Source organism: Ixodes scapularis, unplaced genomic scaffold (genome assembly GCF_016920785.2).
Source record: "Ixodes scapularis isolate PalLabHiFi unplaced genomic scaffold, ASM1692078v2 PGA_scaffold6__148_contigs__length_123643588, whole genome shotgun sequence".
Taxonomy (NCBI): domain Eukaryota; kingdom Metazoa; phylum Arthropoda; class Arachnida; order Ixodida; family Ixodidae; genus Ixodes; species Ixodes scapularis.
The window spans coordinates 63,081,358-63,097,475 of NW_024609881.1; the positions used below are offsets into that span (position 1 = coordinate 63,081,358).

The window sequence follows — 16,118 nt, forward strand, 5'->3', positions numbered from 1 at the left end:
TTACTGTATTATCTCAGATAAAAAAGTAGGTTGACTTAAAAACTGAAAATAAATGTATAATAAGGTGCACTCGCACCCCTAACTAAAGCCAAAAGGACAGCGTGCATCCCGTGATGATGACAAGGGACCAATGTCCCAATGTTGCCGGATTCAGCTTGTTTCGTACATACTCTGTATTCTAGAACTTTTCGAACATGAACGAGGAATATGTTACAGAATGATAACGTTCTAGAAGAGGGGAGAAAGATAAAATGAGAAATTTGTCTGGTGGGGCCCTAGCCCCGTGCCTTTCCGTGGGTGACGAGCGAGACGCCAACTCTGTCGTGAATATGTCAATAGAAATCACTTTAGTAAACGTAGCCCTCGAGAGGTGTTCTGAACTTCCCTAGCAGGCAAGTGAGATGCCGCTCAGAAAGTACAGGATTGTTAAATCTCAGTTTTACGTGCTATGACTGCTATTCAGTATATGGAATCGCACTTTTTTCTATCGAAGCGACGTGAGATTTGAGGAAGTCATTTGCAGACGCGGAAGAGTACACCGCTGGTGTACTCTTCCGCGTCTGCGACGGTCCGGTTTCGTGACATTAACATGTCTCGTTAGCCTCTTCGTTTATGTGTGGCCGGCATGTGACGTCATATTACATACTTATTTTCATGCATTGATGAAGAAGCCACGTGCTCAGCAAGCAATGGCCACCAGAATGGCCGCTGCTCTGCCGTGAGTGTAAGCCATATTTAGTCTCCACCGCAATAACCAAACCACTCGTGTCTCCTCTTTGACGCCGCTTCAATAGACCCTTTTCAATATTTAGTCTCACCTACCACGTGCAGAGCCAAACTCGACGCTCTAATTGCAGCGCTATGCAGCTTCTGCACCCTTGGAGAAGCGAACGCCTTTAAAAGCATGCCACAGAGAAGCGGAGAATCCATTCTAACAAGTTGGCCCTTGAAAGTAACCTTTGATTCACAAAATCGAGAGTGTTTGAAGGTAGACAATCTTGATCTTCTATCACCGTCATTAGTGCGGAGAAATTACTGCTATTGAGACTGCCACGAGATGGCTCTGACTTTTGAAAAGGGTCCAGTGCCGGTGTCAATGCTCGTCTTGTGCAAAAGCTGTCTTTAAAAACATAATAAATGCAACTTCCTGTGTGCGTCATTGGAGGTATTGTTTTCATTGTCTCTCATTTTGTGTAATGTTTTAAAGGGCGCTGAATCTTTTCACCCTTTAAAAAGGTTCTTGACAAAGGCATTCTTTTATTTCCATGTGTTTTTCTCTCCTTTACGCACGTTTTTATGACGGAAAATGTATTCGGCTACACTCATCATTGCCAGCGTAGCTACTGCTCACCCCGGTGATGTATTGATTCTATTTATGCAGAAGCTTCCGCATGGCGTTTTTCTTAGTGGCGTAAAATCGAATTTTACATTTCTCCTAGGCTTCAACCTCCGAGCTTTTGGGCACGATAAAGAGTTATCATGGAAATTCTGCACACAATATTGCAGACGAGAAATATTTGTATTACGGCATGCACCATGCCCCCGAAAGGCGTAGGATTTAAATTGGCTTGGGTAAACACGCTGCATTGATTGTATTCACAGATTCCTTCATAATCGCTGACAAATAAGACGCGCAGGGTGTGGCTTAATACTATAAACTTGATTATTGCTTCGTGATTGCTTCTTTCGTGTTCTTATCCTCTAATACCGCAATCCTACTGAATGAGAAGAAATAATGATATGCTCGTTAGTCAGCACGTCCTTCACTTTGTTTGTCAATTATTGTAGAAGCGGCCTTATATAAATATATGCCGCTATATATCCCGATAACATGACGGGTTGATTGAGACACTTTAATACGTTGGTATTCTATCGGGTATCTAAATAGCGGCCAGGCTAATTATATCAACCGCAAAATTCGGTTTCTTAAGCCATCACTACGATTTTCTGCAGCGTTGCCCACAGGGGGCGGGTATTTTTCTATAAAATTCGCAACGAGCGAACTTACCTCAGGAAAATGTAAAGAAAGTCTTATTTCCCGTGGAAACCCAGCGAAGCCACCGGTCTTCAATCAATAAGGTGCCCTATTGTTTGAAGACTGGTGACTTCGCTGCGTTTCCATAGGGGTTAAGCCTTTTTTTTACATTTTTCTCACGTAAGCTTGCTCCTTGTAAAGTTTATAAAACAAATGCACCACCTGTGTGCAAACCTGCAGAACATCGTGGCGCGATGGGTTAAGAAACCGGATTTTGCGGTCGATTTAAAGAGTTTGGCCGCTACTTGATACACTCGATACTACATCCAAATCTCTTTAAAAACATAGAAGTTGCGAACGAAATTCTTGTACTCTGAACCACTCTGACGTCATATAAGTTCCATGCCGTTGGCCAGGATCCTGGCGGTGTCGCAGTGGTGGTGGTACGAGCCAAATGTACGAGCTTTCCATTTCACTTTTGCCTGGGAATTCCGGCACCAAGCGCAAGGGTTGCGACATCCGAGAGCATGACACTTCGGCTCCTGTGAGGTCTTTTGTAAAAAATTCGGGATTACTTTTAAGGTATAGATGCGATAGCATCTTTAACGCACCAGTCACAGATGAGCTCTAAAGGCGTCGTACTCCATAGTTCAGCCAGCCAAAGGGCGTCATAAATTGGTAGAAAGCGACACCGAGGTCATCATACCGGAAGCAGTTGTTCGCGTATTCAACGTCTGACGTACGTCAGGTCTGCGTAAAGACCATGCATTTGGTTCCTCCTCTTATACCTACAAATTAAGAAAGGATGCAAATGTGGCTTTTTAATGCGGAACGACACTTGCATTGTACGTGCACGGAATGCACAATCACGTAATATTTTTGTTTTGCCGAGTTCCAATCTGCCAAAAATCCTTTCGCGTTGTTGGGCCTTTGAGAAAATTACTCTTCGCGCTTTTCTTAGAGTCTGTTCGTTCAGATTACTTGTACAGTCGGAGTTACCAAATGGATGTGACCGTCTCAAAACGATGTTCCATTCATCATGGTGCCGTACAATTAGAGCGCTGAAGAGCGAAAAGTTTGACAGATTGCCAAAAGGTTTTCGCAAGAACAGGAACGTAGGCGTGGTACAAAAGATTAAGGTTATAACCATCATTAACAAAAACTAGGCAACAAGGTAATCTAGATTCTTCAGTCCCTTTTTTTATGTGGTATGGCACCCTAATAGCATTTTGAGGTCTAGCGAAGTAGCATATCTTCTCATGAGCTGCATATTAAGAAATGCATATGAAAGGATAAATAGTGTTAACGAAACACGATTGGAAGATGCCCCCTCCCCCCCCCCCTCCCTTCCCCCGAATTTCTAAATCTGTTCCGTTCGAACTATTCAGATGAGTGTAGGCTTGCTTCTTTCCATGTACTTTTATTGCATTACGTTTCCAACGTCTTGTCATTGCGGAAGGGCTTTCTTATTTTTGTTGAGTTCATTTTCCTCTGTTTGTGAAAGGGAACTTTGCTGGGAGATCTAGATACAATTTTTTTATAAGAAAAACACCGTGAATTGTGACCACCCTTTAGTTTCTTCCTCTGTACCGAGAAGTTTGTTGCGAGAATGGAACGGTCGGATAACAGGAGCGGTTACGTTCCAGGTGTCGTCTACCCGGTTCTGATTGAAAGCAGAAGCGGCAACTCAAGAGGCGCTGTTCAACTTTCTAAAGACTACGTCATAGACTTGGAAGAATCCAGCGTTTTAGGGGACAGTCTGTATTTTTCCGATGCTAAGTATGGAGAGGTGAATCACGAATTGGTAAGGAAAGATTACCTTTCACAAGAAAGCATGCTTCCGCCTCACTGTTTGAAATTCAGTGAATTTACTTAGAAAATAAACATTCGGCCTGTTTTTTCGCTCAGAAGTTTTTTGACGTGCCCGCTAGTGCCTTTGGAGGTTTTCGTACATTTCAAAATGCCGTTCGAGCAGTATTGTCTCCGCTTATAATAACGTTAATAACACACATTTGTTTAAATGACGTGCCGACTCCCACGATTTCTTTTTTGCATTCTTTGAGGAAGTTTTACTTTCTCGATAATTTACACAACCATTCACACCGATATTCGTTCTGCGTCTTGTTGAAATTTATTGAATGTAATCATTTACTGAGTTTTTATATAATGCCATTGTTTGCGAAGGAAAAAAGCATGAGCAATTCCACTCTGTAAAGGTGGAAGACCAGCGAAGCTGTTTAGCACACTACACAGACGTGTCAAAAAATTTTGAACAAAGGTACGACCAGATTTATTGTCTTGATTGGCGGTCATCGTGACGAGCCGGAGGCAAAAAGACACCCGCAATGCGACGGCCACCTGGCGGAATGAAGACGCGCGCGAAGGGACCGCCAATTCGGGAGGGCGGAAGGAACGGAAACTAGGCTCGCAAGCGCTCTGGACGACGACAAGGAGAGGGCGGTGCGAGAGTAGACATAGCGGACGCGGGTCGCACAAAGCCAAATCTTTGAGAAGCGTTCATTATCTACCTGAGAATCTACTGATCTTGAAAATGGAGCCTATTGATAACTAATCTACTGAAGATGCATATCCAAGTGATGAGACATAAGCTTTTTCATAAAATTAAGCGATTTTGCACCAAATCCGGGAACTCACGTTTTGTTGACATACACAAAAAATCCACGAAACCCAGAAATAAATAGCGTTTCTATGAATATAACTGTTTAGCATTTCAGCTGCAACTAATATGAATATTACTTCGCAGGTATTTGTCTGATAATATGTTCTTTCCAGATGGATACTACAGACATACGTAATAGTGTTTATGAAAATGCGGAACGCAAGGCGTCCTTTACAATTACTGAAACAGACGTGGGAATTGAAATGGTATCTACACATTTTTTTAAGTATATATTCTTATAGGAACAATAAATACGATTATACAAATGCACAGAAGGCTATGCAATCGTTATTTATAAATCCTGTACTTGTTAACAACATAGATTTTCGCGAAGATTTTATAAACCTGGAGTGTTTTTTTAAGTTTCATAAAAATAAAGGAGCATTAAGCGTATTAAAAGTAAACGCCACCGCAGCGTCTAAAAAACATTACTTACGAGAACTTTAAATTATATATCTAGAATACTTTCTCCATAAATTGCTTCCTAACCAATTGAATTTTTATTAAAATGAAATGTTTGTTTAGCGATTCACAAACGGTCTGCACCGGGCAATGCTTCAATATTCAGAAATCTTTCACTTTTTTTAACAGGAAGGATACCTAAACTTTACACATGGAATTGAGCCTTTGCGAATACATAACAAATCCGGCCGTGTCCCTCACAGAATATTTCCGCTACCGACGCCTGAGGAGGCGATCCACTTGGAAAGTAAGTGAAAGAGTCAATCACTACACAAGATATTTGTTGAAAATTCCATCTTTAAAGGCTAGACTTCCTGAAGCAAAAATGATTAGAAATTTTGAACGTACGACCGAATTTCTTACTTCAACGTTCGCTTCACGTGCAGTGTCAATTCTTGTATGCTCTCAGTTATTTGCCATTTATTCTCTCGATGAATTATTTCACCTCCCGTTTTTTTTCTCTCAACACATTCTGTTTAAAGCGTGGCGAAATGACCGCAATATTTGATTATCATTGAAAAATTAAAAAGGAGAAGTTCTTGCATAGGCGACGGCCCCTCAGTATTTCTTTATTTTTTTTACTTGCATCATTTCAACGGCTCCTGTATTAGTGATCTGAGTATGTAATCCGATGTTCAAAGTATTCAGAGTACCAGAGCATGTATGATCTCAAATAGTACCAATAATTAGCACTTTCTGAGTTAACGGAAGAGGTCAGTGGTTCGGCAGTCGGAAAAAGTTCTCATATCTTTATACTCAAGACAACCTTCCTTAAGTGCGTTCAAAGTTTCCCTTCTATTTTTCCTAAATAATTTAATTGGTAGCACTAAAGAGTTCCAAGAAAACATGTTTCTACAAACGATATTTTTGACGCAGAATATACTGGCGATTATAACGTCCCTTATGATTTTACTTAATTATGCTTGCGTTTTGGGTAACACATGTAAAAATATCACTTCGTCGTCTTTTCTTTCAAACAAAAATAATTAACTACTTTATTTCGGCATACTTCAGTTTTGATTGGATGGCATTTGAATAAACACATATGCGCTGACATCGGATATTGTAACAAGTTAAGAAAATTATCTTGAAGATATCTTGACGACTAAAAACCGCAAAAACGGGACAAAAAAAACTAATTGACAGCAAAACAGGAATTGATTCTGTATAATTTTGCTGAAGAAGCGTGCCTTTGAAAAGTTATAACCTTTGACTTTAATTACTTTTTACATTCAGTATCACTATGATGTTTACAGTTCCCGTTCAAGAACGTTCTGATGAAAGACTACCGCCAAAAGTAAGCTTATTTTGTTTGTAAAACATTTAACATATCTCAGCAATCCTCTCAATCAATTCTAGAAACACCAAAGAGCAGGCTGCAATTCCAGTTACATGCGCTGCATACATACTGGGCATTTTATAACCTTGATGCAATTTTCTGTACACAGTATAAACCCTAATTTTTCTTCTTCAGGGTTTTGCTTTGAAATATTTCGGTAGACGTCAGCTCTTGCTTCACGTGTAACTACAATTCGAGACCGCACTTTAATGATATAATGAATTTGAAAGCTTTCAATTAGAGACTGTTTCACTATCTTGCACAGAAAACAAGATCGACTTATCTGCATCGTGCAAATTAAAAAATAATGATTACACAGTCAATTCTAAACTTGCGAAGCACTGAGAACATGCCATGATTTGAAACCTTCTAGATGACACTGCAGAGCCACCCACCGTGTGGCGACCTGAAATGTACGTCATGGTTGACAGTGTAATACACAAGTCCCTCAACGAAAGCAAATATATACAGGCTCAATACATCATAAGGCTTATGAACATCGTGCGTATGGTTTACATTTGTTCTTGTTCAGAAATAATATAGTAATGTCAGTTTTCATTGACCAAACAAAAAGCGCTTACTGAGGCTTTTGTGCTCCGCTTACTGACACCCGTTCGAATGCCTTATTTCTTCCACGAAGGTGAATGCAATCTTCAAGACGGTTCGCAAGCCCCGAATAAACCTCCAGCTTGTTGGAATATACAGGTTTCAGGTGCGTATTCATTGTCCAACCCCCACATATTGGTATCTTTAAATTTGAAAGTCTTGTTATTGCCGCCAAGAGTACAACACAATTGTAAAATGAAATCTTTTAGAAGAAAGCAAAATGTTTGTCATATAAAGCCGACTTTTTTATTTGAAACCGTTTGGATCAGATTGCGCTTTGCCAAGGGGAATCGAGTGAGCGGAAAACAATAACTATTTGTTTAACTATAAATTATTGGATGCCTATGATTTAAATAAGATTCATTTGCGTTATACCAGATAATATTATTTTACATTAGTATAGCTATAAAATAGTGTATTTGATGACTAGATGTATTTTTGAACATGACAGATTGACTAATATATCCAACCGATCACTGAAAATATTCCGGAAGAAATAATTACTGTAAATATAAAGTACGGTTTAAGTGACTTTTTTCTTTATTAAGCTGTGACTTTGTAGAACGAAAAAAAAACAGCTTAATATTGTGTGGTTGCGATTCACTCAGCCGACTGCTTTATGTTTGATTTCAGTGCGTTATGAGATTTTTTGTTTTGTTTAGCAATTCCTTGATATAAAAAGCAAACAATGCATATACAATGCATCGCATGATAGAAAAATTGTAAATTGTAAAACTATTTTGGGATTATTTTTGTGGAAATGTTTTTATTCAAAATATTGTAGTGAAACAGGTATGATTTAAAGCACTATTGAAACATGACAAAAATCACGATTTAAATCGTCCAGACTTTTATTCTCCACCATGCTGTTAACGCTCATGTTTTCTGGGTTGCAAGAATATTGTATTGGTCAGCTTGATGCAATGTTGTGTTTTTGATATGATAGTGCTGCAGAGCAGGTTTACACAATTGTACCGGATTCAAAAATATGTTCAGTATAGTGATTTATATATTAGGTAAATATTGAAAATATTATTAGTTACTATAGAAACTACCACACGTTTAGCAATTTGCGTAAAATGACAACGGACATGGCAGTAAAATAGATAAAAATGTCCGCAAGTGATTTACCGATTCTACTTAGACAACTTTTTTCCTGAATTCGTGTGTTGGTCACGTTTCACAAAGTCACGGGACGTCATTTCTTCTTCTAAATTTAGCGGAGAAACTGAATTGGTGTTGAGGTCACGTGGTGTCAATTTTCCTGCTAAATCTAGCAGGCAAATTAAAATTTCGTTTAGGTCACGTGACCAAGTCAGATGACATCACTTTTTCCGCCATATTTAGCTGAGAAACAACATTGTTCTATTGGTCAAGTGACATAAAGTCATGTGACTTAATTTCCCCGTAAATTCAGAGGGGAAATAGCAGAGGTCGAGCAATAATCCGGACCCGGAATTCCATTCTTCATTTGTCTGAGATGCATCGAGGGCGCTGCAGCAGTATTGTAGGCGTTGCCGAAAAAAAGTAACGAAATACGTTACTCATTACAGCAGATGATATCAAGGCCATACCAATCATAGCTGTTGCCCATCTTTTGTGTTCTGCTCTACAGCAAATATGTAACATTTATTAGCAACTAAAGCGCCGTTCCCATATATGCGCCCGAGTACGACCGAGAGAGACCAAACCGCTTTTAAGCCGTTTGCGACGTCTTAGGAGCAGCCCCGCTGCAGCGGAGCTGGTCCTAAGAAGTCGCAAAAGGATAAAAACCGGTCCTGTCTCTCTCGGTCGTACTCGGTTGCAAGAGTGTGAACGAGCCTTAATACTTTTCCCCATGGCATGAAAATTCCAAAATTTCCTGTTTTGTACAAAGCCCAGGTACTTTTGACAACATTAATAACTATAGGCCCATATCCGTACTGCCCTTATTTTTAAAAGTATTAGAACATCTAAAACAAAAACGCCTAAGCAAATTTTTGAATGAAAGACATGTCTTTGTAATGCAGCAATACGGTTTTCAAGAAGAAAAAAAAAGTCAACAGAAAGGGCGCTTTTTAGTATCAAAGAAATATCAATCAACATTTTGAAAATAAACTATTTACCACTGGAATATTTTAGACTATAGAAAAGCGTTTGATCTCATTAAACTTGATATATTGTTTTATAAACTACCGTTTTTTAGAATTCGAGGTGTTGCTTTAGATTTGGTGCGTAGTTACCTATCTTGTCGGTCACAATATTAAGTTTTAGGAAGTAAAAGTGACGTAAATCCGTCACCCGTTACTCGAACTGCGTAACGTAATTACATTACCCGTTACTGTTTTAAAAAAGTAACAAGTACGTTAAGCGTAACCGAAAATAAGCAACGCGTTGCAGGTAACGTCATTACTTGTAACGCGTTACCCCAACACTGGCGCTGAGTCATCAAACGCTGAACAGTCTTTGTGTCAAAACACCGAACTCTATGTTTCCCTCACACTCAAAAATATAACGTTGCACTCCGAAATAGAACGCGACCCAATCAACAGTGAGACAACAATCAGGGGCGATGTCAAGGTTTGTATAAAGAAAACGCGCAGAAGAAAAGTGCCGCTACCTTGAAGGTTACATATGTCACAAAGAGCGGCAGAAAGCAAACGGAATGGTTTCGTTTCGTTGCCGTTACAATTGATCAAGATGCGGGGCTCCGATTTTGACTGAAAAGGACAACGTGAAAAGCAGATCCCGTAAGTTGCTCTATCCAATTTGTCTATGACGATATATTTATGCATGATAGAAACCACTGTTATTTGATTCGTTTCTTACTTACTCTTATTAGCGCCACCAGGTATATGCTTAAAGGCAGTTAACATGCCATTGCACATTTACGCTCCTTTTACTTATAGGCGACCATAACCATGCAGCAGACTAGCCGAGGCTTGTGAGGGACCAGCTGCGCTTGGCGCTGAAAACGTCAGCAGCACCCAACCCGAATACGCCCATGCCAAGTTTGTTTAATGAGGAACTTCTCCAAACCTGCTCTGCAGTTTCCTTCCAAAATATTATATCTATCACACCTACGAAGTATCCTGTAAAGTTTCTTAAACGAAATCACAAAATTTATTCTAGGTGCCAGATGAAGACGCAGCAGATGTACCCACCTTTGCCAGCCTGAAGGATTCGATGTATCGCGAAAGGCGCTCAGCGCAGCCACCGGTTCCTTCATCAGCCGACACACCGCAAGACAACGACGCCCACAAAAATACAAAAATAGCAGAGCCCTTTATCATTGACGACCGCAGAGACCCTCGTCTTGAATAGTTGTCTTCGCAACACGAAGTGGCATGCAACGGCTGTCGTCAGTTAAAATTATTTTTTTTTTTGCAGACGGGGCTTTTTTTTTTTTTTTGTACCTTACATGTGTGACGAACTTGTAACTCTGCATGTTGTAACTGACGGAGTGCCTAGCGCAGCCGTTTGCTTTTTTGTTGTCGGGTCGGCTAGCTACAAATTTATGCTCCTGCTTTTGAAGGTGTATGATTACATTCACATCTGCTGGGATTCCTTCCTCGACCCCTGAAAGTTTCATGACGGATTTTGAGCAGGCGCTTTTTGGTGGTCTGCGCGTCGTGTTTCCCCAAGTTGTTCATCGCGGGTGCCATTTTCATTTTTGCGCAATAAATGTGGGCTTCCGTTCAGGGGCTGGGCTCCAAAGCGCATATTCAAGAAACAGCCAGCTAAGGGCGCTCATTCGTAAGCTCGTGGCACTTTCCTTTGTTTCGCCTTCGTACATCCATCGCCCCTGGGCGTTTCTGCGTTGGGGCGTATATTGCTCGGTATTCCGCAGCTCATCGGATTACTTGATTACTTTGAGGCGACTTCGATACGGGCATTTTCCAACTGGAGCGGTGGAACCATCACGGAAGCAGGGAATACACAACCAACAACCATTTGGAGGCATGGAATCGAAAAATTAAAGCCATGTGAGGAAGATAGCACCCGAACCCCTTCGTGTTCGTTGATTTATTCGAGAGAGATGAGGCCCAAACAAGAGTCATCTTGCTTCAAGTTGAAAACGAGCGAGCCGTACGTGCGCGAGGCCGCAAGTGGGCTAAAAAAGTAAAAAAAAAACTAACGGAGATTGAAGTACGCTGTCACAGTGGCGTCATTTCGCTTTTTTTTTTTAATTTCTGAACTATGCTCAAGCTTCTTTTAAAGTATAGGCATTGCTGAGAGCTTTAGCCGGAGAAATAAGTGTCTGAAAAAACTTGCAGTCCATTCGTTGTACCAGTGTGTGATGTGTGAGAAATAAAACCAATATACGTTTTGTCGCAAACATGCGGTATCACTCTAATCGAATGTAGAAAAATGGTTTCGAACAAGCCTGAAAGGAGGGATTGGAAGGGGAGGGGGGATGCTCGTGCGTGCCTGTATACATATCTTATATCTGATGGTATGTTGGGGCCCCGAGTAAGGAAAGAAATGAGCGTCGGTATGTGTTGCGAAGAAGGGTTCCTATGGTTTGGTGAGGGTAACAAAGAAACCACTTATTTCCACCATGACCTTGCACTATTTTAATGTCGCGATAGTATTACACCGTGTAAATGAATAAGAAAACGAAGACATATGTCTCAAAGTGATAGTGCCAATCAACAGCAATTGGGGATTCATCTGTCTAAATCAAAGTTGCAAAATCGCTCCTGTTCGCGCAGTCAACGCCGTCGGTTTTTTTTCGAAGTAACCATTCGTTTTCTATTTAAATTGTGTACAATATTTATTTTTTTCGCGAGAGATGGCGCTGTCAAAACAAAACTAGCTCATTTCTAGTTCGTTTTCGCAAATGTCCGTATGTTTCATTTGACTTATTTTATTTAGTAGGCTCAATGAAACGTATTGCAGAATTTGATAAACGATTAGAGCTAGAGACATTTTTAATCTAGAAAGTACTAATTTTCGATGATAACGGCGGTCTAATTTGTGATTGAAAAAGTAATAAAATATAAATATTTTCAATTAATACTTTATGTTTACAGACGAATAAAGATGAGTATTTCGTTGTGGAGGAAGATAATGTAGTATCAGCGGGTGAGTCACTAAGCGCCTTTGGAAAATTCACGAAAAAGACCAAGTTCGCATGGCCTGCCGATTTCTACCTGATGCTCTTTGGGTAAGCAAGATCACGTAACTCAGCCTGAGTTGTGCCGCTGAGGCAGAGATCCTAGTTCCTATGGCGATGCAATGCTGCCGAAGGATATGTGATAGATTGAGGCGTTCGTGCGACAATTTTCGGGCTTACAATAAATTAAGCACTGCGTAGATCAAATCATTGGCTTCTATAACCCCCCAAAACAAGGACTAGCTTTTATTTTTACTCAAAGGCAATCGGACAATTTTTTTTGTTTAGATAAACGAGCACAGTTAGCTTTTACCTCTTTGCCGGAAAAAGTGGCCTCATGATCTTCTATTACGGATTATAGGCAGGCAAGTGGCAAAAACTTGGCGTAGGACGGATGGGCATTACTACAGGGTGATTTAAGGAGACTCCAGGCTCTTTAAATCGACCGGAAAATCGGGTGTCTTAACCTATCGCGCTACGATTTTGTGCAGCGTCGCCAAGATATGGTGCATTTTTTTTTTGTAAAATTTGGCAAGAGCAAACTTATTTAGAAAAAAACTGAAGAAAGAAAAAGACTTAGCTCCTATGAAAACGCAGCGACGCCATCGGTCTTCAAACAACACGGTCCCCTTTTTCACGGCAGGCAACAGATGGCGCAAGCGGTCGCGACGCCAACTGCCATCAACGAATGAGCATACGGCATCCTTAGCAGACAAAAAACTGTAGTTCCTTCTTGTTACCGAACCTGCTTTTGTTCCTGCAAATGTCGCCGCCTGCGGAACGCGCGCCGCTTTTGAGTCGAAAAGAGTGCCTGCTAAAGACGCCGGCTCTCGGCGCCGTATGCTCGTTCGTTGGCGGCGTTCGTTGCGCCATCTTCAAAAACACGGCGCCGTGTTTTTTGAAGACCGCTGGCGTCGCTGCGTTTAAATAGGAGCTAAGCCTTTTTCTTTCTTTACTTTTTCCTCAGGTAAATTTGCTCTTTGCAAAGTTTACAAAAGAAAAATGCACCATTTGTGGTCAACGCAGCACAAAGTCGTAGCGCTATAGGTTAAGAAACCGAATTTTACTGTCGATTTAAAGAGCCTGGCCTCTCTTTGAATCACTACGTAGAGTTGGGCTATTCACTGTACCGCAGTGATTAGGCGCAAACTACTACTGAAATGTTCGTCTAGCTGATTTTTTCTCACGAGCCTAACTCGAGTGATTCCGCACTGCTCATGTTGGATACTCGAGCCGGCTTCGACACTTTACCCCATACGGTGTGATCCCCGTAAATACGTCGTTAATTTTTACGAAGCAGAATAATATTCTACCAATACAGGGAAGCTCCTGAGCTAATATTGTTTCCTGAGAGTACAGGGGGATATATTGAAACGTTTCCGCAATGAATATGAAATGAAAACAAAACCGTTTGAAGTTATGGTATTTGAAAACAGAATCCCCTCGAAGTTGAACGCACTTGATGCAAGGTGTTTCCAACTTTTCTATTCACTCTTGGAACGGAATTTCTTCAAGGCCCTCAAATACGCAATTGAATTCCTCTGTTAACTTTTCATTCGACCGAAATCTCTTTCTAGCCAAGACTGTTTGAGTTTTGGCAAAATATAAAGTGTGAGGGAATTCAAACTTCTATTGTCTTATGTTGCTTTTTTTTCTAATCGTAGCAAATGCCAAATGCAGATCATTTGCTAAGGAATAAGAAAATGCGACACCCATCTTGCGGAAAGCTTTCTGTTTTGAATTCATTACGTAAAATATTATCTACTGGGGGACGAGAGATGCCCACGGCTTCCTCTATCTTACGCACTTTCGTTCGGCGACATGCAGAACGCTTCGTCTACAGTGTCTGACGTGCTGATCGTTTCACTGTGTAGCGAACCTGATTCGTCGCTTAATGTGTGCCACAAACCTGGAGCTTGGAATCCTCCAAAACTCACTGTTGAAAACAAAGGCAATAAATATCAAGGGCATCAAAGCTGAATTTATTTTCGTTTTTTTTCTTTATATATATATATATATATATATATATATATATATATATATATATATATATATATATATATATATATATATATATATATTATGACCACTGGGCCTTTGATTTTATTATGATTATGAAAAAAAAAACATTTGCATAGTTTCCTTAAAAAATGCATCTTTATCTTTATTTTGGCATAGTTCAGTTATTAGGAGGCGGTATCTAGTTACACACATATGTGCTTATATGTGTCTATCCGATATGTGTTCAAGAGAGGACACATGTGCGCTGATATCTGTCTCCTCTTTGTCTTCGTCTTTCTCTGCGCTGTATTTACCTTACCTAGTGATGACCAAACTCGCCTGCATAACCACCTTTGGTAACTTCGTACTTCGGTGCGACTCGTGCCAGCAAGCTTGTGTACAGATTATTTCGATCCAAAATTGTAACATGCCCTCTTTTTTATGTTCCGGTTAAATTGACTTTACGGCAAGGTGACAAGAGACGTGTAAAAAAGTTGTGTTGCCCCTCAAATCGAGCGGTAGAGGTGCATAAGTCTGGCAAATACGCGCTGCATGCTACAAGTTATTCATGTATTATTTCCGAGGATAGCAAAGCCCTTTATATATGCAAATTCTAGGGATCTCGAATTGTCAGTATTAAACTGTCGTAAGCATTACAGTTTTGGTTTTAAAATTTCCTGTCAGCAGACGTTAAGAAACAATTTCCTGGAAACAATATTTCTCTTGGAAATATTAAGTGAAGTCTTCGATTTTGTCGATTGTTTATGTATAGTAGGTGAGTTTAGCGGACATTTAATAATTCTTGCGGTATCTTAATGTTCTAAATACAAAAAGGCTTATGATTTTGTCGATGCACAATTCTTTTCTCTATCTCTACGTTTGGTTCAAATCGATGGCCTAGAGAAAGGCGTGGTAAGGGCCGCGGGTAAATGTTCCATTCAAAATCCGAAGTTTTTTTAGATTGACAGGGCTGGTGATGGGTAAACACAGACGATTATATTCTCGTCTGAGTTTTTGCATCGCCAACCTTGCACCGATATCACGGGTGGTAACGTCAGCGCGCCACAACCCTTCCCAAAAGTTCCAAAATTTTCTAACATCGACTATTTTAGTGCTTTTTGACGACGCTCAACTAAGTTTTGATTAGAATGATATGTTTTCTTACGAACTAGAACGTTGATTCACAAGTTTTAGTTAATAATCTTACCTATCGTTACAGCTCCTGTGTTACGTCCCAATCGCCGTGTAACTCATCTGCCGAGACTGCATAAGTGTAGCTTTCACGGATTTTCTAGAAAAGGACATCTAAAGCCTAAAAAGCACAAACTATATGTACATACACCGTTTCATGTGATTAATGTTCATAGCAGCAGGGATGCGCATAATTAGTATTTTTATAACTTCATTTCAGGCGCCGCTTAGGAACACGTAACAAGAAGACTAAGAAATTATCTCCTAGTATTTACGGTAAGAGAGCGGGGCCAGAAGATGCTCCGGACCACACCCCAAGTAGCACAACTCGCTGGTTTGGGAATGGGGTGGTACCGGTCTGCCGGCAAGATCCTACTGGCCCGACGCTGGAAACGCCCCGTGGGGCGACAACGGGCCAGTGAGATTGCCAGTCACTGGCCAGCGACTAGGACTGACTGGGACGCCCGGCACTGGGCGTCCCAGTGAGTTCCCGGGATGCTGCCAGCACAAACCTCCAGCGTAGTACCAGTAATACGGTAAGATACCAGCAAGACCCCAGGCTAGCGGCATCAAGCCATACAGTTCCCGGTCTTTTTTCCCAGCGAGTTCCCGGGCTGCTGCCAGCACAAATCCCCGGCATAGTACCAGCAGTACCGCAAGATACCAGCAAGACCCCAGGCTAGCGGGCTAAAACCAGACAGTTCACGGTCTTGTTTTCCATGCTAACATTTGGTTTTGTGTGCAATTCACACCTGGATAGAAATGA

The 16,118-nt window shown here is 40.8% G+C and overlaps 1 protein-coding gene across 1 annotated transcript in view; it reads left to right on the top strand.

Moving 5' to 3' along the window:
• The first annotated feature begins 1,306 nt into the window (after positions 1-1,306).
• The window catches only part of LOC115316682 (venom metalloproteinase antarease-like TtrivMP_A), a 104,995-nt gene continuing 90,183 nt past the window's right edge, over positions 1,307-16,118 (top strand). The window contains exons 1-9 of the mRNA XM_042294454.1: positions 1,307-1,355; positions 3,622-3,779; positions 4,769-4,861; positions 5,247-5,364; positions 6,374-6,418; positions 6,830-6,957; positions 7,097-7,168; positions 12,078-12,211; positions 15,573-15,628. Of these exons, the coding sequence (XP_042150388.1) occupies positions 1,307-1,355; positions 3,622-3,779; positions 4,769-4,861; positions 5,247-5,364; positions 6,374-6,418; positions 6,830-6,957; positions 7,097-7,168; positions 12,078-12,211; positions 15,573-15,628 (853 nt within the window). The remainder of the gene's footprint in view (positions 1,356-3,621; positions 3,780-4,768; positions 4,862-5,246; positions 5,365-6,373; positions 6,419-6,829; positions 6,958-7,096; positions 7,169-12,077; positions 12,212-15,572; positions 15,629-16,118) is intronic.